Genomic DNA, 24,662 nt, shown 5'->3' on the forward strand with positions numbered 1-24,662 from the left:
ACGTGATAAATGTCATGCGGTCGAAGCGCTTTTCAGGGTTTACCTTCACCAGGAATGCTAAAAGCCAAATATTTGAATGACAAGGATGTATAAGGAACGAAAACGTTGAAGAGCTATAGAACAAAAAGGACTTAAAATAGCCAAATCCATTTATAGGCCAACTTTTCCTAAGGGAGTTGAAACCTTTGTATAATTTCAAAATTTATAAACGGACAATTTTAGATAGTATGTTATAAATCAAAGTACCAAAGTACTGACTACTGAGCTGAAAATACCTTCGTGGACTGATAGTCCACCAGCAGAGGTACCTACTCAGTGCTAATAAAAATTGAAAACAACACACTATACATTTTATGCGTTTGAAGCGCTTTTCTGTATTTACCTTCATCTGGAACGCTCAAAGCCAAATATTTGAAAGCCAAGGATTTATAATGAACAAAACCGTTGGAGAGCTATAAGCCAAACAGGACTTTAAAATAGTCAAATTAATCAAAAGGCCAAATTTGCCTGAGGGAGTTGAAACCTTAGTTCAACGGATTAAGCAGTCCGTTAGCAGAGGTATCAATCAAGTGGAAGTTTTAACATTTACGGTAACAGATTGCACAACACACCTTTGACTAACCGATACAGTTTGTGTTACTGTAAAGGTTTGGTTCATCGTTAGAAGCAGCCCATCTTTGTTTCAGACTGAGGAAAAGCGGTTCAGAGGCATTATGTTATCAAGTATTATTTTCAATGTATTATTTGTTCTTTTTGGATATTTGTCTAACTGGCCTTGATACGATATCTCCCTATTTTTATTAAGCTATACATTTTATCAGCATTTAAAACATAACCATATAAGACAAATAATGAGTTCATCATGTAATGTCAAAGAAAAAGTGCAACCTAAAGGAGTATTTATGCCTGTGAAAACGTATTGCTTTGAACACTACTTATATTTCACATTAACAGGTCAAAGCTTATTTTATCTATTTTCATGTAAATATTGACGAAAATTAAGTGATTGATTGTAAAAAACAAAGAACAATTACTTAAACATACATCAAATGAATTGAAACAATCACCTTTCAATGTGTTCCTCGATCAAAGTATTAAACGATAGATTTGCCAATAGCTTAAATCTTTATTTAGAATAAATTGTCAATACATAGAAATACAGCAATGTGTTTTCAGTGAAACTGATTATGTAAACAGATTTACCTCTGAGTGTTCGCGATATCATATACAGGTGTCGATCATTGCAGGTAAAAGATAATATTGTGATGCCAAGAAAAGACGTCTTCGAAAAAAAATTGGAGACAATTGTACATCTCGAAAAGGCTTTCGGATCACAAAGAAGCAATTATGTAGCTTCAAATTATTCCATTTTTGTTTTGAAATTTTGTTTATATTATAACATTAACGGTACATATTTCATTGAACCAGATACGAATTTTGACACCTTTGTCTCTTCGATGATGCTTAAAGCAAAACTGTGTAATAATCAGTAACTCATAAAAACGAAAAAAGCTTATAAAACTAAAAGAACAAAGAAAAGAAAAACCAAGCACGGACAAGCAATCAAAGCTATGTATGGCGAAAATTTAATCCTTAGTTTAAAATGATTTCGATATTTTGAACAGCGCATTAAAGTAGAACAATATCCGTTTTTCATGCCATTATCAACGTAATGGGTATTGAGCTTGTGATACCTTCGGGATAAACAAAATTGAAAACAACACGTGATAAACTTCATGCGTGTCGAAGCGTTTTTCAAGGTTTACCTTTACCAGGAATGCTAAAAGCCAAATATTTGAATGACAAGGACGTATAAGGAACGAAAACGTTGAAGAGCTATAGAACAAAAAGGACTTAAAATAGCCAAATCCATTAATAGGCCAACTTTTCCTAAGGGAGTTGAAACCTTTGTATAATTTCAAAATTTATAAACAGACAATTTTAGATAGTATGTTATAAATCAAAGTACCAAAGTACTGACTACTGAGCTGAAAATACCTTCGTGGACTGATAGTCCACCAGCAGAGGTACCTACTCAGTGCTAATAAAAATTGAAAACAACACACTATACATTTTATGCGTTTGAAGCGCTTTTCTGTATTTACCTTCATCTGGAACGCTCAAAGCCAAATATTTGAAAGCCAAGGATTTATAATGAACAAAACCGTTGGGGAGCTATAAGCCACACAGGACTTTAAAATAGTCAAATTAATCAAAAGGCCAAATTTGCCTGAGGGAGTTGATACCTTAGTTCAACGGGTTAAGCAGTCCGTTAGCAGAGGTATCAATCAAGTGGAAGTTTTAACATTTACGGTAACAGATTGCACAACACACCTTTGACTAACCGATACAGTTTGTGTTACTGTATAGGTTTGGTCCATTGTTAGAAGCCGCCCATCTTTGTTTCAGACTGAGGAAAAGCGGTTCAGAGGCATTATGTTATCAAGTATTATTTTCAATGTATTATTTGTTCTTTTTGGATATTTGTCTAACTGGCCTTGATACGAGATCTCCCTATTTTTATTAAGCTATACATTTTATCAGCATTTAAAACATAACCATATAAGACAAATAATGAGTTCATCATGTAATGTCAAAGAAAAAGTGCAACCTAAAGGAGTATTTATGCCAGTGAAAACTTATTGCTTTGAACACTAGTTTGACACGATATGTTTGCATTCATTGAATTTAAATGTTACTCAACGAAGATACCCGACCTATAAGCACACAAAACTGTTTGTCATAAGCATGCTTACTTTGATTGTTATATATTCGAAAGAACGGCATAACATTGTAAAAATTGAAAGTACACACAATAAACTTATACAATGTAAATGATATTATACGACGATTTTTCATACGTATCCGATTTCATCTTATTTGTATCATAACAGATTGACTTTTGGAATTTAGTTTATAATCTATCGGGAACATTTGTAACAGGTTTGACCTGTAAATGTTCTTTGTTAATTGCAGGTAAACAGTTCACTAACCTTGAAGTGTAATACCACCATTGATTTTCCCCAATTAGTCTTTGTTAAATTTGCACTTTTCAAGAAATTGTGCAGAATTGTTTTCGTTTCAAATAAAAAAAAAATACTTGGCATGAGTAAAGTTTTATCCTGTCCAGTCCTAAAGACAAAATTTTACATAACATTCCATTGCATATAAGAAAATAACCATCACTAGAAGTTAACTAATCAAATTTTTACCTTTTTTTACTAGCTTTAGTAACCAAGTGTTCAAAATAATCTATAGGAATAACAAATAGAAAAATAATGGTGCTTTGAAGCACCCAAGATATATGTTAATGTCCCAGAATTTTTTTACTCCAATGAAATCAGGGATTAATTTTCCTACAACTGTCAATTGCAAAGGAATATTTTTTTCGAACCTTTTTGGTATGCATCCGAATGTGAAGTACTATGATTTGGTGGTATTACACCTTGAAAGATACTAATAAATGAGTCAATCTAGTTTGATAAGGTAAATTTCGGCAACAAACTCGAAATTTAATTAGCTTGCGATAAACACAATTACCGAATGATATATCATTTGTCGATAACACTTTATAGATTCGAAATAAATGTAAAAAACGGGCATACAGGACTATGATTTTTTTCTCTTATTTTTGTGCCATTTTCACATTTCCTGAGCGGTGTGAGAAAAATATTTCTCATTACTAGTGAATTATCTGTTCTCAGCAAATGATTGGTCGAAAGTTAAGTATGACGTGTAATTTTCAGCAAATGTTTGAAAAGGAAAAATAAAATGCATTAGAGAAACAGATCCCACAACTATAACTCGTGTATTACGATATTTCTCCACTCTCAGCAGTTGAATTTTAAGTATTTAAAAAGCTCGACAAGCCTCGTGCTTTAAATATTAAAATTTAACTGTCTCGAGTGGAGAAATATCATAACACACTTGTTGCAGTTATGGAATCTGTATATACACATGCATAGGTTTAATAATTTCGATAACATTAAAATTTGGAGAAACTTTTTAGTATGATTTTAAAGATATAAAAAATGATAAGATAACAAGTTTGTGTAATCAACTTCTCCTATTGTATTCAATACAGGTCCCAGACACTTCACAGGAAGATTGCAAAATTAATATGTTGAAATTGTGCACTTGCTAATATAGAAATGTTTGAGGACTTGCTTCCGGAAAATTTGCTTTGTGTACCCTAATATCCCGAAGCCATATAGGCAGATTGCATGTAATATTTTTGATGAAGTTGTGCACCTGATATTATGGAAATGTTTGAGTTTTTTTTTTCTTTTTTTTTCCAGACTGTAGAACTTAGTCAAATTTAGTATACTTTTGAAAGAGAGTTCAAGTTTTCAACTGTTCTTACAGCGTTCATCTGTGAACCCCAAAACTTCATCTTTCCATCAAAGTGTTTGGTTTGAAGTGATGTTATTTGACGTTGTTTGTGCACTTTGTTTTGGCATAACCTCTACGTCAATACATTGAGCATAGGGATTAATATTCTCATGGAGATACATGTAATTTCCTTATGACTGGTAAGATAAATGTGTTAAGCGATAAGATTAATATATTTCTTTCGATAGGATTGGGTAATGTTCATATGAATAAAAATAAGTGTTTTAAACATGTCAGGCAAGCAAAATAACTTTGTCAATTCAAAAATGCAGGGATCAAGTAAGCCAATAAAACATTTACATGACGTAAGAAATAAACGTAAAGTAAACAACTGTTTCTAGTTAACGGAATGATATGAACCAAACGTATTGATCGAAATTATTGTGGACATTTTTTTAAACTTGGGAACCTGCTTATTTTTAATCAAAATAAGCAACTTTCGTGTAGTTGATGCTACATTGCAAATATTTCACATTAATTAGAAAACATTTTGCAACCAAGCCATTTTCGACTTTGACCCATTTTTGTATTTTTTACAGCTACCAAGCATACAAAAATTGAGCGAGTGTGGAAATTATCTTTAAATTAGATTGCAAATAAATAAACAAACAAATACCTGATTTGCCAATCAATGCGCCAAAAATGAGCTCTTCATGTCAACTTTACTTCATTCTAGTATTAAAAAAAACATACCGTGAAGTTTCTAATCGTTGTTAAATGAAACTCTTTAAATTGTCAACTAAATATGGTCCTAACATTTTTCTGGCTGTCCTGCAATTAGCCAACTATTGTATAATAACATGTACACAAATACATATTTGCTTTATTTGTAGTTGTACACATAAAGTCTCCTGTTACTCCGCTTCCATTTTGAGCAAACGGTAATGTGAATATTTCTTTTTCTGATAACAGTTCATGTAGGCGTTTTATTTGTTTTTATTTTTTGTTTCTGGATAGCTGAAACAATTACAATCTTTATTAGTTTTTTTAAAGTTTGAACGATGACATTTTCTAAAACGTATATTTAAAAAAATATACGGCACGGAAAATTTTTAATTTGATAGCTATCAAAAAAAGAAAGTTTGCCTTTATCAGTGGCATGGTCGTGCGTTATTTGTTTTACATTTGCCTATGAAAATATTTCATATTTAAAAAAACTCGCAGTAATGAGAACATAGCAAAATATCAAAAAAATGAATATTAATCTTTCCTTGTAAGTGTGCGTTATCCTCTGTCTGAACTAAGTGGTTAATGGTGTGTTCCATTCGAACGCGTTAACGTCCGGATGCATTTGAGTCGTGCTTGTACGAGGTGTGATTGATGTGGCCTAATTCTATAGAATGAATCATAACAAATTTTTTAAGGGTTTATGTTTCTGTTGATATCATTCACGCCAGTTTAAACTGGTAATAGCCATGGTGAATTATGTCTTCAGGTGATGAAATATTTAGAGTTTTTCTCAATAACATGTACTTTATTGATTCTTTGAAAGCAGGATATTCATTATAATTTATTTCAATAGGCAAGCAGGTATTAGAGTGTTTAATCTATTATTGTCTTTCTTTATTTTTATACACATACCACTGACAAAAAATAATGAAACAGATGAAGAAAAGAATAATATAATACCACTGTTTAATGTTGTATATCATAGCAAGACGCATATAGTCAATAACTTGATACACAGAAGTTTAATACAAATCTAATGACAGTTTTATATCACTGTTTTCTAAATCTAGTCATATGTTAATCAAGACAAATACAGTTAAATAACTTTCGAAGTAGCACTTCTCATCAAGGGTTTCTGTAGAAACTGGTTCGCCTCTCGACTTATCTCATCCCAGCGACATTTTTCAGCTTCATTTGAATACGGATTGACTGGATCTATGATGTATGGAACAGTATATCTATAAATATAAAACAATATTCAATAGAGAAAACGACTGAAATCGACACTGCAGAAGTTTTACGGTCACCATCCCAAATTGTTTGACCGGTACGATATGTTTGTGTCAAAACTCACTAATGACATTTATTTGCGGTTTTTATCGTTAGATACACACACGTGTTTCTGATCTGTTATTTTAGCGCCTGTGTCTTATTACTGATTAAAACATTAATACTTTTAGTGGGTCCCATGGAAGGAGATGTATGCATAGCATGAAATGCTTACCCTGACGGCGTACCCGGTCCCCCCTTTTTTTAAGGAGATTATTCAAATGTTGTGTTACCTTCATCCGCCTTTTTTATATCGATTGATAAGATTCGAACATTTGAACATCTACATGTATTCTTGGATAAATCTATCATAATCAAAACTAGAAAACATATGTGAAAATAATAAAGGAACACTTAGAAATATAAAAAGAGGATACAAAAAATACCGTTCTTAAGATGAGACAAACACACAAACAAACAAAATGAAAAAAACATATATTTCAAAACACCCTAACAAAGACAACCACTTATGTAACACATATAAATATGGTGTTTAGTGTGTGAATTGTTTATATTTTGAATTAAAAGAGAAAACTTTAATCTGGTCATTATATTTACACCAGAATGACATCAATGCTTATAAAATGGAAAAATGTTCTTAAAACTCAAATGATAGAGTAATAGTATATTCCGTTTAGCGCGTTTGACTTAGACAATACTGAAAGCCTTTAAAATATAATTGTCGCCAATATGTTAAAGAATATTTATCATGACATTATCTGTTTGTTTTTAACTTATCATAATTATGAGTTTGAATATCCATTTGATATTCGTTCACCTCTCTTTTATTTCAGATCAATCTTAAATTCAGCTAAATCAGTGTGAAGAGAAAGATTTTCATTCCTAAATTTATATTTCACTCATATTTTTAAATATTCAAAAACAAATAATATTCTGTGCAATTGTCCATGTTTATGTGATAATTACGGCATTGACATTACTTAGAAATTTAAAGTATTTTTTTTATAATCTAAGAACCTTATCCATAAAAAAGATTTATGTTTTATAAAATTTGATCCAATGTCATACAACTGTATTCACCTTTGTTGAAAATCCCTGCTGTAATATTCGAAGAACTCAGCCCTTATGGTATTAGGATTAGCAATAGTTTCCATCACTTTTTTCAACGCATTTGTCAACTGGAATTGTTTAGGATCACCTTCCTGGTTCCATAGATAAATGATCAGTAGTTCAAGTGCAAATGATGATGGTGACCTCTGGGAATGGAAAACAGTACAATCAATTTCAATTTTTCAATAGAGTAAAATGGAAGCTGTATTAATTTTTATATTGTATTTTACAAATCTTGGGAAAAAATCAATTTGAAATCATTTCCATTAAGACATGTGTAATTACACCCCCTCCAACATCAAATATAAAAAAACAATACCCTCTTGGATAAACAACTGTCACAGGTTAATGCAATCATCTTTTATCACTTGCACATTTATATCATTATCATTTGAAATTAAGGCATGTATTTCCCTCTTTGAGTCCACATCCGTCTTAAATTTATAATCTTGGTTCTTTTTTATTTCAATAGCATTTTCATGTTTTGGTTTTTCAAATTGTTCGGCTACGAGAATCACTGACAAGACATTATAGTTGGCTAAATGCGTATCTTAAGCAAAAAATTGGTACTGCAAATGTCATTATACAATTATAGTTCAGGGATAAGTAGAAATAGAAAATAAGGATACGCTGTAACTTAAAGGTGAAACTCAATTTTGGGTAAATGTTCAATAGCTTTGTAAATTTGATTTTACTTTGTATTTTTGAGTTAAATATATTTCACGTACGCAGAAGCCTTCACTTTGCATATTTGAACAATATGGTGTGAAAATAAAACACACAATAACACCTGCACATTGAAACTACCAACGGGTCGATAAATAAGGGAAACAAGGAAAAGGGGAATTAAAGGACGACAACTATATCGGAAAGTAAATTAATATGTGTTTGATACTGCAGAAAAACTACATGATATCTTTTTATATCAACATAGACTTTATGTTGTTATGGTGTTGTCAATGTGCTTTCGACTGAAATGATATGAATGTTCGTCCAATATATGTTTTAAATAATAAAGTAATTGGCGATACCTGAACATTAACATTCTTCCAGTACTTTACAAATCTTATTAGTTTTTTCAGTTGCTCTGTTCTATCCTTCTTTATGAAATCTCTCTGCCATTTGGTTAAAGACGGGGTATAAAGATTACGCTTTGCATCTGATGTTCCCCTCATTTTGGAGTGGATGCTTCTTATATCAACTGAAACCAAATCATGATAATGTTAATCATGTTTAAGTTACAACAATTAAAGAAGAAGCGAAAGATACCAAATGTTGTCCTGTAACATTTATATCCTCGGCTATGACGATGGTAAACACAATCAATTTTAACCCGCCATATTCATATATTTGTCATGGAGGTAGGACAAGTGTTTTGCAACATTTTTGTCTTTACGATTGATGTATCATTGGTATTAATAGACCCATTCAGTTTCTTAATTCTGATTTGTATCAACAACCTCACAACCTTAATCAATTCGGAAAGTGTATCTACGTCTTCTCATGGTGAATACACCTTACAAGATGTTATTGCAGTTAATTCAGGTTAAAGTTAAGCAGTTTTTGTATCGTTTCAAGCATTTGATCGACAATTGAAAGAATAATCGTATGCAGTATAAACAGGAGTAATAGGTAAAAAGTTAAAGATATAGTTTCTATATATAGAAATGTAGCATTTACCAGATATACTATTGCGGTACAAATGTGAATTGTGTAGTAAAGTCTCTTAAATAATCTGACTCAAAAGTGATATATTTTTGCCAATTGTCATTAAAGATGAGATGATTCCATTTAAAATCCCACCTTAATGGCTTATTTTTGACAATGACAGTCATCATACGGATATTGTACCAGAACTTTAACTTAATGTAAATGATTGGTGCTAATACCTTAAGCAAGAAATGAAACAATCGTTCGATTCTTAAGAAAAGTTAGTTAGGTATACTATTGAGGAACAATTTGTGTGTTTGAGAAAAAGTATTGTCAAACCAATATTACAAATTATTCTTACCATCTCCAAAATTAACAGCTGGTAAAATGTCAACATCTATAACATGGGCGTGACCAGTCCCAGGTTCTCTACAATCTATTTGGAATGAGACTGCTCTTTTTTGTACACGCACATTCTTGAATTGTGGACACGTGATCAGTGCATCATTAATATCCCTTAAGATTGTCGGCAGGTCATTGTAAAAGTGATCAATAGATTGATACTCTGTTCTTGACAACAAAAAAACAAGATCAACATCTGACTTCCCTTTTATAGCGGTTCCCTTTGCAGTGGATCCAGTCTAAATATATAAAAAAGATCAGCTTTATATCAAGAAAGATTAAAAATATTTTTATAAGTACAAACAATATTTGTTGTATAACAGATAATCGTGAATGTGAAAAGTAGTTATATTTCTGAAGTTGTTAAAGCGAAATAACAAAAAACAAGGGTTTCGGGAGTTGGGATTTAGACAATTTAGTAACATTTCAATTAGCAAAAGTAATTGTTTTGGTTATTTTTTGTCAGTATTACGTAGGAAATATAAAAAATGTCGACCTGCAAAACAAAATTATTAAAAAAACGAAAAAAGAATTAACCTATACGAAAAAATTAAAGCATCAGCCAGAATACTGCGTTCAAAAGTAAAGATCAGAATGATTTCATTGATTACTCTACAACAAAATGAATGTATTTGACACCTACAAATATCTCTGCATGTAAAATACAGTTATTGTCAAATTGTTATGATGCCGTATTCGCACCAGGTATACATTTGGTCCCGGTTTACGATGCAGTCAGTTTGAAAGTAGCTTAGGGTACCATGCATGACTGGTATCGTATATTAAGTTGAACTAATTATGCAGTGAGAGGACGTTGTTTCTGAAGTCAGATTATGAAATAAGGGCTTTTTCTGTAATTTATTACACGCTTGTAATTTTTACACTAGGATTGAATTGCAATATTCACAGCATTATTACCGAAACATCGTGTAATACAAAACAACATTATACTGTATTCATACGGTTTGGTCTTGTTGAAGTGGTGGTGTCCAACGTATATTGTACAATAAGACGTTTTTAAAATTGTACAATATTATTTGTTTGCGGTCTTTTCTTACGAAGAGTCTCGGAAATAATAGAATGAATATGCACAAGAGGAAACAATATGTAGAACAAAAATGTCAACTTGTGACAATAATTGTAAACATGTAGCTGAAATTTCTTTTTGTAATGTCGAATAATTCATATAAAAGATTAAACTTCATAAACACACAAGGGTTGACACAATCCAAATATAATACTCTAGTAATGCAAAAAGAACAGTTTCGTCAATAGGTACTTGTAAATGAATGTCTCTTTTAGAAAATTCAGCTGTGTTCAAATATGTCGATTTTAGTCAGCTTGGTCAATTTTCTGCCAATAAAAGCTACCGATAAACTGATCAAAGCATATAAAAAGTCATATTATGACATAGTAGATTGTTCATTTTCAAGATCCATCAAATTGTCTGTCTGCTATTTCTCACTAATTAACAGTAACGTGAGTTGTGGTAACAAAAAAGAAAAAAAAGGTAACTGTGTTGTTTACAGCGCCACTTATGTGTGTATTCAATGTAGACGAAACAGGCGTCTGGTGTGTCATATTGTATGCCTAGTATTTCTAAGTGTTTTTTTTAACGGTTGATGCAAATGCTATTTGAAGTTTCGGCTGCAATTGTATCCTCATTTTTTGTTAACCTGAAATAGCATTGAATCAGATATGGTTCATTTTCCATAACTTTTCTCATAACAACTGGTTGAGTTATTCGGAAAACTAAGCTTGCTCAATCCCTGTCAGATATTGCCTAAACCGTATTTGGCGCAATATTTCGAACCCTTTGGTCCTAAATGCATTTTTTCTTCGTGTTTGAGAAGTTCTATGAGTTTTTACAACCACAGGGTTGAGTTTCACTGATAAGTCAAATGTAGACGAAGAGCGCGTGAGAAGTATCAAATTAAAAGCTGTTTGCATTTCGTCCCATATGCTATCACTAGCATATTGTTGGAACTTTTGACGAGAAATATCACTGATAAAAAGATCTGCAAATTAAATGTTGGTAAATTGTTGAATCACCAAAATAGTAAAGTTTTTGTACCGTAGGTATAGGTTGCCTTAGCTTTATTTGGCACAACTGTTCGATTTTTGAACATACATTTAAAGCTCTTCAAAGTCGTCTCTGATTAAGTTTTTAAACAGATTTGCTTCAAGTGACACTGTTGAGACAAATGTGGACGAAACGCGCATCTGACGTTCATATCATGAGCCTAAAATCGTTGATGAGTTTTAACTGCGAATTTCATTATTTCATCATTATTTTACTTTTTTTTCACTTAGCGTGAGGCGTATTCAGAAAATGTAGCTAATATCTTTTGCTTGATTGTGATTGCATATTCTCACCTTTAGGACTTCATCTGGTCTGTATTTACCCTTAATGTTATTCTTTAAAATATCACCGACATTCCTAATGACACCTTTGCATACACTTCTGTAGGCATCATCTGTTTCAACATGGTCTCTGATGAACACTTCTAAATCACGTTCATTCCGAATAAAATTAATTGAACCACTTGTTGTTGCCATGGTGTGCTGAAATGAATAAAAAAAAATGTTAACATAGTCATGATAGTATAACTGTATTATTATGTACAGTTGAGTGTAAAAAGCAAAAGGAATATCCTTTACATATTTAAATTTGTCTTGAAAGGAAGACGTTATTGTTAGCTCGAATAGTTTTATCGTAGTATTTAGATGAGTGGTTTGATTCCATTTAACAGTGTTGTTTATGTTCTTTACCCGTACCTACATGTTCCATAATAGACAGCATGCAGGCATCATACACTTTCGGTCAAGTGTTCACAAAAACATAAACAGGTCAGATAAAGTTGCCTGCTTCAAGTTTCGAAGTATGTGTCATATGGGAAACAAGTCGATTTCAGTCTTAGTTAATTGCTTATTCTGTAAACAGCTTTTCAAGCATCTTCTCAAAACATCCATGCTCACCTTATAATTCATCTTCAATATTGCAACGACAGGGAAAGAACTCAACAAATAAGCTTTTGCTGACAAAGTCCTGAAGCCCTACGTTTATACATGTTACTAACATGTTTCTAAATTTGACAAGGGAATGAAAGAATCAACGCAAAGAAATAGGTTAACGTATTGTACACAAGCAAGGCCATTTATATATATATAATATAAAATGAATTTTGTATATGAATCAAGTAGAATAATTTGTTTCAGCTTAGGAGGCACAGAAGGGCATATATCGTATTAACACTATAATTAGAAGCATTTGCAAAGCAACAATTCATTCAAATAAGACAATATATAAACATGTAAAAACACAAAAAAACCAACAGCATTTTGTAATAAAACTAACATTATGTTTATATTTACCAACGTGGATAAGAGAATAATATTGTCTTTAGATAATAAACAGAAGGCATAATTAGGAGATAACTGTATTGTAATGTAAGCCTGGTCTCCATTAAACATATATTTTACTATCGCAAATTGAGCTTACCTGGCAACGCGCAGTGGAACTAGGTAAACGGATATTTGCGAATGTAGAATCAAGTGTTAGGAAGGCCAAGCTTATAATAGAATGCAATTATCTCTATTCTTATGTCACATATCAAAGTAAATCCCATTTGTGTAAATATTTTGGCTTAAAATGCCATAAATTAAAAAGTCTATGAAACTGTTACGTCGTCTTTTTAAATCCCAATGTCAAACATAAACACGATACGTTTTTATATTCTTCTTACGCTTCTAATTGTTTTAAATACTGACAAAAAGAAGATTGTGAGGCATAAAATGCTACCTTTTTGTTTATTTTTTGAGAAATTTCATACAAAAAAAAAATAAAATAAAAATAAATAAAAACAGAATACCAAAGGAAGCCTTACTTTGTTACGTACTGGTAGAACGTGAAATCGAACCCTTCATAAATATTTGCCAACATCGTATGACAATTATCATTACAGACGAATTATAGTAGAATACATGTCGCGTTTAGAAATATCTGCAGACAAGAATAACACAAATCTATATCTACATGAACTATGAGAATTTATACTGCAAATCACGTTGCAGCCAACTAAAAAAGTTATTTTGCACTTATGTTAAGATTTAAAGATCAACCTTTGAAAGATTGTAAATTTTAAAAGACGTTATAGATTAGGAATTGTACAGTGTGTTTTTGTCTACCATCAATGACATTTTAAAAGGTTATATAAATACAAAAACTCAAGACATTTCCAGATAAAATATTCTATAACTTTGAATTAAATACACTAATATCATTTTATCCATTTAAAAAAAACAACATATAATTGTTTGGGGCTCACTAAATTCCTTTAACCTGCATACATGTGTACTCATTGAAGTGCTTTTGTCATAATTCAGTAAACAAAGATAAAATAAAAAACAAAATGATTTCGATGGAGAATGCAGTCACGACGAAACTCTATTAATTTATTTCAGTTGGTTTCCAAAGGCAGTGCAGAAAAACACGACCTTTAAATTTTGCAACACAAAATTAAAAGTATCGACGGGGAGAACTATAAGTGTCAATATCATACTAATGTAGGTTAAATATATATAGTTTACATTATTAACAAACAAAATATACCTGATACATTGTTAGTTGGGTAGATAATAAATAACGAAGAATAAATAGATTTTAAATAAGAAAATGTGGTATGAGTGCCAATAAGACACCTCGCTATTTAAGTCAAAATGTGAAAAATTCAAATATGAAAAACGTTAACAACTACAATCACAGAAATACAGGACCCTGACTTTGGACACGCACACATAGAATGTGGCGGAGTTTGATATGTTTGCTTACACCAAACCATCCCTTAACCTAGGACAGTGGTGCAACAACATAAAAACTATAAAAATCAGTTTAAAATTTTTAAGGACTCAACTCGTCAGATCGATACAAATCAGGAAAATATTTTAAACATCACAGATCGAACGTGACATGAATATATTCATCCATGTTTAGTGAACCTCTATATCCTCACCAAAACCCTTTTTTTGGTATATAATTTTAAAATTTGATTCCTAGAATGGGAAGGACGGACAAAAGGATGGACTCAAAGTCCAAAATTATATTATCCCAATACAAACTTAATACAATTAATCTTAACAAAACAAAACAACAATGCAGTATTTTATGCTTGTCTATTTTTTCAGACATATTTGTTTAAGTTAAACGTCAAATGAATGGCAAAAGAAGACTCGTCAGAACACCCATTTTGGTTACATTTAGAGAAAAAACTGTTTTAGTAACGGGTAATATTTTTGTGATTTAATTTCCTCTAAAAAAAATTTGGCATGACCATAAAAAAATTCAATAGATTTCTTTTGTTATGGGGTTCCTTCAGAAAGTGCCAAAATAAAACCAGTTTGGAAAAATATAGAAACTATGAAATGCGGTGGCATGTTTATTTTTGTACCATCTGAGGGAATAGAAAAGAAAGGAATCTCAAAATCACGGTAAGTTTATAATTTCTGAAACATAATATGAGTTTGGCAATTGTTTATCTAGTTCCTGCTATGCCTTGAATTTATTCCCGTCCAGTAAACAGGTATGCCTCTACTCATAGTAAATATTATGGTATTAACATGGTCATAACTGTTACTTCTATTTGATGAAACTTTACTGAAATCACCCTCGTATTGATTGGTCAATTTACAAGTAATTGGAATATTTGTCAATAAAATTTGATAAGTATTTTCATTAAATTCAATTCGATAAAATATGCGTATTCAACGAGCAAACAATCCATGATGCCATTGCTCCTGTCTGCCATGCTTCAATGCAATAAGCTGATAAACGTTTAAAACGTTGATTTAGTCGATTAATGTAACTTTATTTGTAATCTCTTTTAGACTTACAGTGGGTATCAATTCATACTTCTATTCGTTTTAAATAACTCTACAACATTTCCGCCTTAGTTCTAATCATGAACTATTTTTAGGTAAAACTCTCAAAATCCATGAATGGGAAAAACTGTCATGATCATTACTACGGTTAAACTGTCACAATCAGTTCCATGATAAAACTTTAAAGAACCGGTTTTCTATAGAACTGTCAAGATCAGTTATAGGACAATCCTAATAAACGTCAAAGCAGACTCCTGATCATAAGTTTTATTTTGACACATTTTAGAACATGATGGTCAAATTTGTTCATTCGATTCATTGGACAATTTGAAGAACCTGAGCAATCATTTTGATAATATAGATAGCGAACTTTATATTTTGTGTTGGATTTGAGACACCGCACATCGTGATAATTGTTCTTGTATTGTTGTAAAGAAGACAAAGTTAAACAAAAGTCCATATTGTCTCGTATATAAGTTTGCTTCTTGTTTCTTACATGTAATATTAGTCGTCATCAAGGTGTTCTAAAATGGGTTTCGATAGTTGTCTTTATCAATATCTATAATTGCAAGTCCTTTATCATCCTCCTTTTTAACAGTTAATTGTCTTTCTTAATATTATGCAACTCATCTTTTTTTCGCTGCGATTAAGCTATTGTTTCTAAGTTTCGAGGTTGACTTGAAATTTGGTATTTGTATCAACAAACGTATCTTAATCGTAATCTCGACCTTTGTTTTAAAATGAAATCCGATTTATTCCGCACCATTCATACATCATCTTTTCAATCAGTACCAACATATTCTAGAAGTCAGAAAAGTCTGCAAAAACTTTGGACATAATAGATCTTAAAATATTGCGTTAATTTCAATCGTTCAATAATAAATGTTTTTCATCCGGACTAAGTTTTTAGAAGATAGGTGTACCATTTTGGATCAATTCGTTTTGGTTCTTTATAATTTAGTCCTGATTCGAATTTAAGGACGATTGTGTCTGCATTTCTCTTAACAAATGTGTCGTCCTCCTCGAATATATTTATACGTTTATGTATTCACCATTAGTTTTAGTCATTACAATTACTAAATGTATTGGGCTTTTAAAGAAACCAATGGCCTCAATGTTATAATAACACCACGTATTTGCACCCTTTTCGAAACACTGTAAATCAAACAAGTAGGAATATGAATAAAACATTGACATGCCTTAATTAGATTGATATTCCTCTTTTACAAATACTAAAAGCTTTTTATGCATTACCGTTCTGACTTCTGTAGGTCGGTATATAAGAGAGATATTATTCCTCAGTATACATGTATCTCCGAGACTTCTTGCAACAGGTTGGTATTCATTTCTATAATTCACATTGGGTAAAACTTTGGAGTCAATAATGCTGATGATTTTAGCCTTTCTCCTGCGTCGTTTCTTTGGTCTTCGAACCTAAATTTACAGACAAGAGGGTTTAAACTTAGTTTTTAAATTAAAGAAAAATTAAAAAAAATATTAAAAAGCATTTTCCACTTTTTTTTTATTATTTATTAAGAAGCGATGCTTTTGTGTCCTTTCATTTGTATAACCAATTCAAATAACATGTCAATTTCTGATATTGTATGTTAAAATTTTTTTACTTGTTAACAACGCTATTAACACTGATTACAACATGTTGCATGTACCATAAAAACAGGAATATATAATGTCAAACAAATTCAAAAATAATAAATATCTACTAGTAACCTACAGGCACAAAGTTAGGATCATGTCTTTTTGTCATTTCATCGTGTCTCTCCTGGTCTTTTCCCGTTTTAAATCTTCTTTCCTCGGGACCACAAATTTTACACAGAAAAGGGAACTCAGCTGGATGTGCCCTTCGATATTCCCACGAAAACTCTCTCACCATAATGACTGAGTGATATACAATGCAGCCGAAACGATAGTAAACGATTCTGAAAAATGCAGAACGAATTTGTAGATCAATGATATTGAAACATAATGAAAATCTGACAATGCAATATGTTCATTACACTGCAAACGGGTAATATTTGTCTTAAAAGAAATGTAAACGTATGATAAATGCTACAAATGTATGGATATAGATTATAACATGGTATTTTTCATATCAGACCCCTTATCAGCCCTAGGTCATGATATCAGCCCTAGAGCCGACAGCCTCGATGGATGATTATGACCATGGACTGATAAGGTGTCAGATATGAAAAATGACATGTTATGTTCTTTTTATCATATACATCAGCAGAAGATATACAGACAAATACTATTTTTAAAAATTCGAAAAAAAACGTTTGTTGTAAAATTTGTTTTGCATTTTTTTATAATATGTTTTCTTGATTCCTAATATTTTTTCCATCCGATTTTGTTATGTTTTATACAAAAACGTACCATTGAGGTGGTTTTTTTTTGGGGGGGGGGGGGGGAATTTGCCGAATGACGTCGAATTGGCATGCGATAACGTTACAGAAAAGCATGCGCGAATAACCGGTAGCAGTTAATATAAAACGGAAGCAGTTTATATAAACCAGAAGCAGTTGATAAAAAACTCACATCACACGGCTAAAGGAATTCTTCAAATTTAAAGAATAAATATATGTACAAATTAGTTTTATCATTAGGTACAATTATACCATTATTTTACTTATAAAACAAGATACAGTCACAAAACAAAACAACAAATAATGAACTTACATACAAAATCACAAAGACAAATAAATACTTGAACGCATTAAAACAAGGAAGCTAAATTATCTGTTTCTGTCTACATGTGATCAGAATGATTTTTTCTTATGTTATGCAGTCTTAAAAAGTGAAATAACAAAAATACTGAACACCAAGGGAAATTCAAAACGGAAAGTCCCTTATCAAATTGCAAAATCAAGGTTCTGTTGCGGATTGTCTGAGGGATTTTTTTTTTATTTTATCTTATAATTTCCTTAGAATTTGAAATTTATAAAACGGACAATTTTAGAGAAGTTTGTTATCTAAATCTTGTCAATTCGGAAGTACTGACTAAAGAAATTATGATACCCTCGGGGACTGATAGTCCACTAGCGGCAGTATTTACTCAGTACTGTGAAAAATTAAAACTATATTGTATAGATATATTGCATGTTACTTTGTACCTGTATTAAGTAAATACACATTCATTTGAAGTAAAAAGATAAAATGTATGTATAGAATATTTGTCATTTCATAGATAAAATGCATGTTACTGCGTACCTGGATTAATGTTATTACACTTTAATATGAAATAAAATGATATTTTTTTTTTATACAGAATATCTGTTAATAACTACACTTAAAAGTGTAACACCTCTGTATTAGAAGTAGGGAAATAGGGAAACCTTTAGAGGGAGCAAGCAAGACAGGACTAAGAAGAAAATGAGAACACCTTACATCCCGAATTTTTCTTGTGATAAACATTATATGAACAGCAGCTGTTTAGAAACATTACATGGACAAGAAACAAAAATTTGAAAGATTTTCGTAGCAAAATCTGCAACTATTCAGATTATATATTCTAATTAGTATGTAAAAACTTCAGATTGATTGGTGGGTGCAGTGGAAAATATTGCATTCGAGTGCAGGACGACAAAGAATACAATTAAATATTTTACTAAATAAAACACTAATTGTGACATGTCCTTATATTTATCTTTATATTGAAGTATTTATAAAATGGTTATTATATTGGAACATTACAAAAGGCAATAAGATCAATACAAATTATTAACTTCATATACTTACCGTCAAATTATGTAAATCTAGTTTTCCCTGGAATGTTTATTTGTCGCTTGAGACGAGACAACAACATGCTGTGCATTGATAGTTGTTTTGTGATATTGAATATATGGCGATTTGCCATTAGAATGTAATTTGTATGCTTATTAGATAACCTAAAATAAACAAGAGGTCACGCATATGTAATAGATGTAAGATTCTAATATGTGAGAGTCAGCCCCGAATTTTATCGGGAATATTGTAAAAATATCAAAAAGAAAATTAGTTTGAAAAACTAACTTGCCTAAAATAGATAAGTTGTAATATGTGTGCAAAATACAATGTACCTCAATATCAAAAACTGTTAAATTGTTAAAATCAGCTGTTTACTGCAGGCTTTTATTTAAAACGGACTATATTTTCTGAAAACGTTTGCAAGTTAAAATCAATCAATACACTTTAAACAAAGTTCGTGTGTCCACAAATGTGAAAGTAAACCGAAAAGACATTCAAATTGACATGCAGGATTTTTGATTATTCTAACCTTATATCAAAAGGATAAATTTAGATTAAATAGGATGCATTATATCACATCTGAGTAAAGTTATAATAAAAATCATTCCTTATAACAAGCAACTGCGTTAAAGTGAAAGTAAGTATGACGTATACTTCGCGGACAAATATATGCCGGGAAAACGAATGAAATGAATGACTGTGTCAAAGAGACAACAACCTGACCATAGAGCAGACAACAGCCGAAGGCCACCAATGGGACTTCAATGCAGCGAGAAACTCCCGCACCCGGTGGCGTCCTTCAGCTGGCCCCCAAACAAATATGTATACCAGTTCAGTGATAATAGACGGCATTCTAAACTCCAAATTATACACAGGAAACTAAAATTAAAAATGATACAAGACCAACAAAGGCCAGAGGCTCCTGACTTGGGACAGGCGCATAAATGCGGCGGAGTTAAACATGTTTTTTGAGATCTCAGTACGCACAGTAAAACTCAGTATAAGAGAAGTCCGAGTCCGATATCAGAATAGGAAACAAAAGAAAATAAACAAAATGACTAAATAACAACAGACTACTAGCAGTTACTGATATGCCAGCTGCAGACATCAATTAAACTGATTGAAAGATTATGTCTTCATCATATGAATATCAGGCACAATCCCTCCTGTTAGGGGTTTAGTATTATACCGTCATAAAATATATGAGAAGAACATAACCCGTGTCATGCTAACAACTGGTTTTAGAATAAAAGTGTTTAATTCCGATGCAAAGACCCTATAAGTGAATCAATATTAAAGCCAAAATATGCAATCTTTAATGACCTGACAACAGTATCGTAACTATATCCCTTCTTAATAAGTCTGTTTAAAGGTTTTGTTAGCTTTTGAGGTGAATACTGACATTTTTGTGCTTTGTTAAGAATATTACAATAAAAGAATATGTGAAATACCCGAACGTATAAGATGTCTGCATGTTGAATTATATTTACGAATGATGTCCTTATACCGATAATAAAATTTAGTAAATGTTTTGACTAGTTTATGATATTGAAAACCCTGGTGTAATAATTTTTCAGTAATACATAAATTTCTCTCGCTAAAATCTAATACGTTGTTACATACACGAGCGAATCTTACAAGTTTAGATACATAAACACCATGAGATGGTGACAAGGTAACGTCACCATCTAAAAATGGATAATTAACGATAGGAAATGAATAATCATCTCTTTTTTCATAAAGTTTTGTATAAAGCTTCCCGTTAATGATATAGATATCAAGATCGAGGAAAGGACAGTGGTCATTGTTAGTATTAGCTTTATTCAAAGTCAGTTCAACAGGATAAATTGCTTTAGTATACATAATAAAGTCGTCATTATTGAGAGCTAATATATTATCCAAATATCTAAAAGTATTGTTAAATTTTTGTATCAGATGTTGTTTTGATGGGTCTTTGCTGATTTGAGTCATAAATTGTAACTCATAACAATATAAAAACAGGTCCGCAATAAGTGGTGCACAGTTAGTCCCAATTGGAATTCCGATAACTTGACGATATACGGAATCTCCAAAGCAAACATAAATGTTATCAAGTAAAAATTCAAGGGCAGATATGGTATCAAAGCATGTCCAATTGACATAGTTCTTTTGTTTGTTGCTACTAAAAAATGACCTAAAAGAGTTTGAACATATGTATTCGCATTCCGACTTTTCAAATGCCCATTTAATTAGGTGTGTGAATTGTTTCTTAACAAGAATATGAGGCAAAGTGGTATATAGGGTAGAAAAATCAAAACTTTGAACAGATTCAAAATCATCAATATATGCATGAAATTTATCAAGTACTTCCAACGAGTTTTTGACACTCCAAAAGTAATTTATTCCACTATTTTCAAAGGCCTGAAGAAGGCTATTACTTAACGAATTACTGTCAATAATCGTGGTTCAACAGACGGACATCTAAATTAAGTGTGGTTTGTCATTTTCTATCAAGAAAATGTTCGCAACTTCGAACCCCGAATGCGTTGTATGTTATTAGAAATAAAAAAATGGTAGTCAAAAGTTAATAACCGTATTATCAGATACAATTTGAACTTAATTTGTGATATTCAAGATAATATCAATACTGCAAATAACTACATTGAGAAGAATCGCACCAAAAAAAGGCAGTCTGGGTTCTAAAAGATTCCCAAGCTCAGTTCAAAACGAGGAATACATTTATTAGAATTGCAGTTAAGTCCAAAGGCTGTAAGAGAACTGTTCGATACCTTCCAGATGAAGTGGCCAAGGACTCGTAAGATAAGAAAATAATACAAGCAGTGAACAACAGGGCAGTCAAAAAGATCAAAGCAGAGACAACATATAAACGTAGCAGCCGCAAGTGTCTGGTAGAAGCATCTGGTTCATCAACTCAAATGGGACATAATGGTACAGGTATTTCTGATTCCACATTTCGCATGCAACCTTTGCGAGGGTGCGCGGCAGCCAACGGCAAAACATTCGGCCATCAAAATAACGTCAATACTTCAAACGTCTGATACAACAATGTCATATGATGACAGTGACATTTTCAATGTACAATATTTTGATATTTTAACATTTTATGAATATGAAAAATTGTAATTTTGATATTTTCGTTTGAAAAAACCTATTAGTTTTTTTAACAAATTTATGCTTCAGATTTCATTTTTAATGTTATTATAGACTGTTTTCAAATTCCTTTGTTTCATGAACCTGGAGAAATATTTTAACACAATAATAAATTAGCATTTGATAATTGTGAATTGTTTCAAAAGCTATCATCTCCACTGCGAAAACTAAAAACAATTTATCAATGCAGAAGAATTTGTGCATCCAAACTTCCTGGTCCTAGATTTTGATAGGAAAATGAAAAACAATGTTCCATGTCAAAAACATATACTCAAATGGTTTGTTGTCATGTGCAGTGGATATCTATGAACAAATTATTATTGTAAACTTTAGGAATTCTGCAGAAAGATAGACATCTTTAAAAAAAAAAGACAGATTTAATGTAATGTCATTTCCTTTTATCATCACATAGCTTGATATGACTCAAACTGTAAAATCATAGTTTTAAACTATAACTGCAACTGTCACCCAAATAGATATTCTCGCCATATTTGTGCATTTGAAAAAGGCATGACATAAACTTCCACTATTCATTGGAAGGGAGCATGTTTGATAAGATAAGATAAGATTAGATAAATATAAGTTTATTGGAAATATATTCTCTTCATATGTAATTCCCAATTTGATGTTATTAGTGGTTGTCATTTTTTTCATGTGGTTCGTAATTATAAGTGGTTCTTGTTTCTCGTTTTTTATATAAATTAGACCGTTGATTTTCCTGTTTGAATAGTTTTACACTAGCCATTTTTGTGGAGCCCTTTATGGCTTGCTGTTTGGTGTGAACCAACGCTCCTTGTTGATGGTCGTACTTTGATCTATAATGGTTACTTTTACAAATTTTTACTTGAAAGGAGAGTTGTCTCATTGGCACTCATACCGCATCTGCTGATATCTATAATTTAGTTAAAACATATATGGATATACATACTGCATCATCACATTAAAGTTATGTACGAAGTTATACACAAAATAACTAAGCGATATAAAAAAGCTTTTTTTGTTACACAATTAATGCTTTTCAATAACTATATAAAAATCATAATTTATATTTTAATTAGAAATACGTCTCCATTGTTTAAATGTTCAAGCGTATTTCATTATTATATTACATCATTGGAACAGATAATGTGAAAACAGTCTTGCATCCAAACCCTACAGAATAAAATTTTCATATCTTCTCTCAATTATAAAATAGTTAACTAAAGCTGTAAATCTGTCACCTAATGCTGATAAAGGGTTAGATAATAATACTTAACAAACAGATGTTAAAAACAAAAAAACTGAGTTTGTAATAACAGTACAGATGATACTACACAAAATGTCCAGTTTCTGATATTACCATTCCAGAACAGAAACAATGAAATTAATTAAAATTTTGATTATTTTAACATTTTAATAACTACTCATGGAAATTAAATATTAGGTAGGATGAAGGAAAGTTTGTGATGTTATATTTCCCTACACATTAAAAAAAAATTGAAATTTTAATTTGTCTTCCAATAATTTTTAATTTGTATTACATGTTTACATTTCTAATTAACTAAATATTAACATTTGTATTTACTATTAATTCATTCATGCAACAATTACCACCAATTATCAAGAAAACTAAACATGTGGTATTCATCAACTAACAAACTTATAATTGGAATGACAAATTTATTTGAAAATTTTGTGTTTTCTAAGTGGTGTTAGTGATAAGCTGATTTTCCATCCAACAACATTTTGATGCAAATTCTAGGGCATAGTTGTATGACTGAAAATAGTGTTCTTGAAATTTATTTTCCATCCCTTGCATATGCAAATAAATTGTACAGTGATACACAATGTATCTTGGTTCAAAGTATAAAGATTATAATGAAGAATGGTGTCATTTAATTTGAAATGGTACAAAACTTTGTATTGTTGACAGTCACGAAATTCAAAATATTCCGTCATATACTAAACGAAATCCCTATTGCATCTATGTACATGTAGTACTAGTTTATTTTATCATCGAATAAATAAATAATCCAAAATGAACTTGTATGGAATCATTTCATTTTGTAATTACCCTCCGTATATGTTCATTTAGTTTAGTTTTAAGATAAACCTTGTCGTCTTATATTATATTGTTTAAAAATATATTTTGAAATGTTTTTATAATTAATACAGCTCATGATGTCGTTTACACTTTAATAGCATGAGAATTTGCTTTGTAGTAATCGAAGGTACAAATCAAATTCCATCAAAGATTTAAAGTTCTAATATCATATTGTAAAGAATTAAGTTCTTTGGATTGTCAAGTGGCCAATGTTATACAAAACTAAATTTAAATATAAATTTAATAAACATAACAAAAGTAAAGTAAATTCAACATAAATGAAATAATGACATGAATA

General features: G+C 31.1%; 3 protein-coding genes and 1 long non-coding RNA gene across 12 annotated transcripts in view; 1 reads left to right on the forward strand and 3 right to left on the reverse strand.

Moving 5' to 3' along the window:
- The window catches only part of LOC127725357 (2'-5'-oligoadenylate synthase 1A-like), a 308,747-nt gene that overhangs the window by 139,344 nt on the left and 144,741 nt on the right, over window positions 1-24,662 (reverse strand). The window lies entirely within an intron of this gene.
- Window positions 1-24,662, forward strand: part of LOC127725359 (uncharacterized) — a 66,860-nt gene that overhangs the window by 32,890 nt on the left and 9,308 nt on the right. The gene's annotated exons all lie outside the window — the stretch shown is intronic.
- Window positions 1-24,662, reverse strand: part of LOC127725368 (uncharacterized) — a 64,273-nt gene that overhangs the window by 26,884 nt on the left and 12,727 nt on the right. The gene's annotated exons all lie outside the window — the stretch shown is intronic.
- Window positions 6,014-17,324, reverse strand: LOC127725355 (2'-5'-oligoadenylate synthase 1A-like). Its single transcript, XM_052232285.1, has 7 exons — window positions 17,123-17,324; window positions 16,645-16,824; window positions 11,890-12,078; window positions 9,473-9,752; window positions 8,493-8,662; window positions 7,432-7,607; window positions 6,014-6,299 (listed from the first exon to the last, which is right to left on the reverse strand). The coding sequence occupies exons 1-7, from the start codon at window positions 17,279-17,281 to the stop codon at window positions 6,158-6,160; spliced, it is 1,296 nt and encodes a 431-aa protein (XP_052088245.1). The 5' UTR covers window positions 17,282-17,324; the 3' UTR covers window positions 6,014-6,157.

This window comes from Mytilus californianus, unplaced genomic scaffold (genome assembly GCF_021869535.1).
Source record: "Mytilus californianus isolate M0D057914Y unplaced genomic scaffold, xbMytCali1.0.p SCAF_15, whole genome shotgun sequence".
NCBI classification, from domain to species: domain Eukaryota; kingdom Metazoa; phylum Mollusca; class Bivalvia; order Mytilida; family Mytilidae; genus Mytilus; species Mytilus californianus.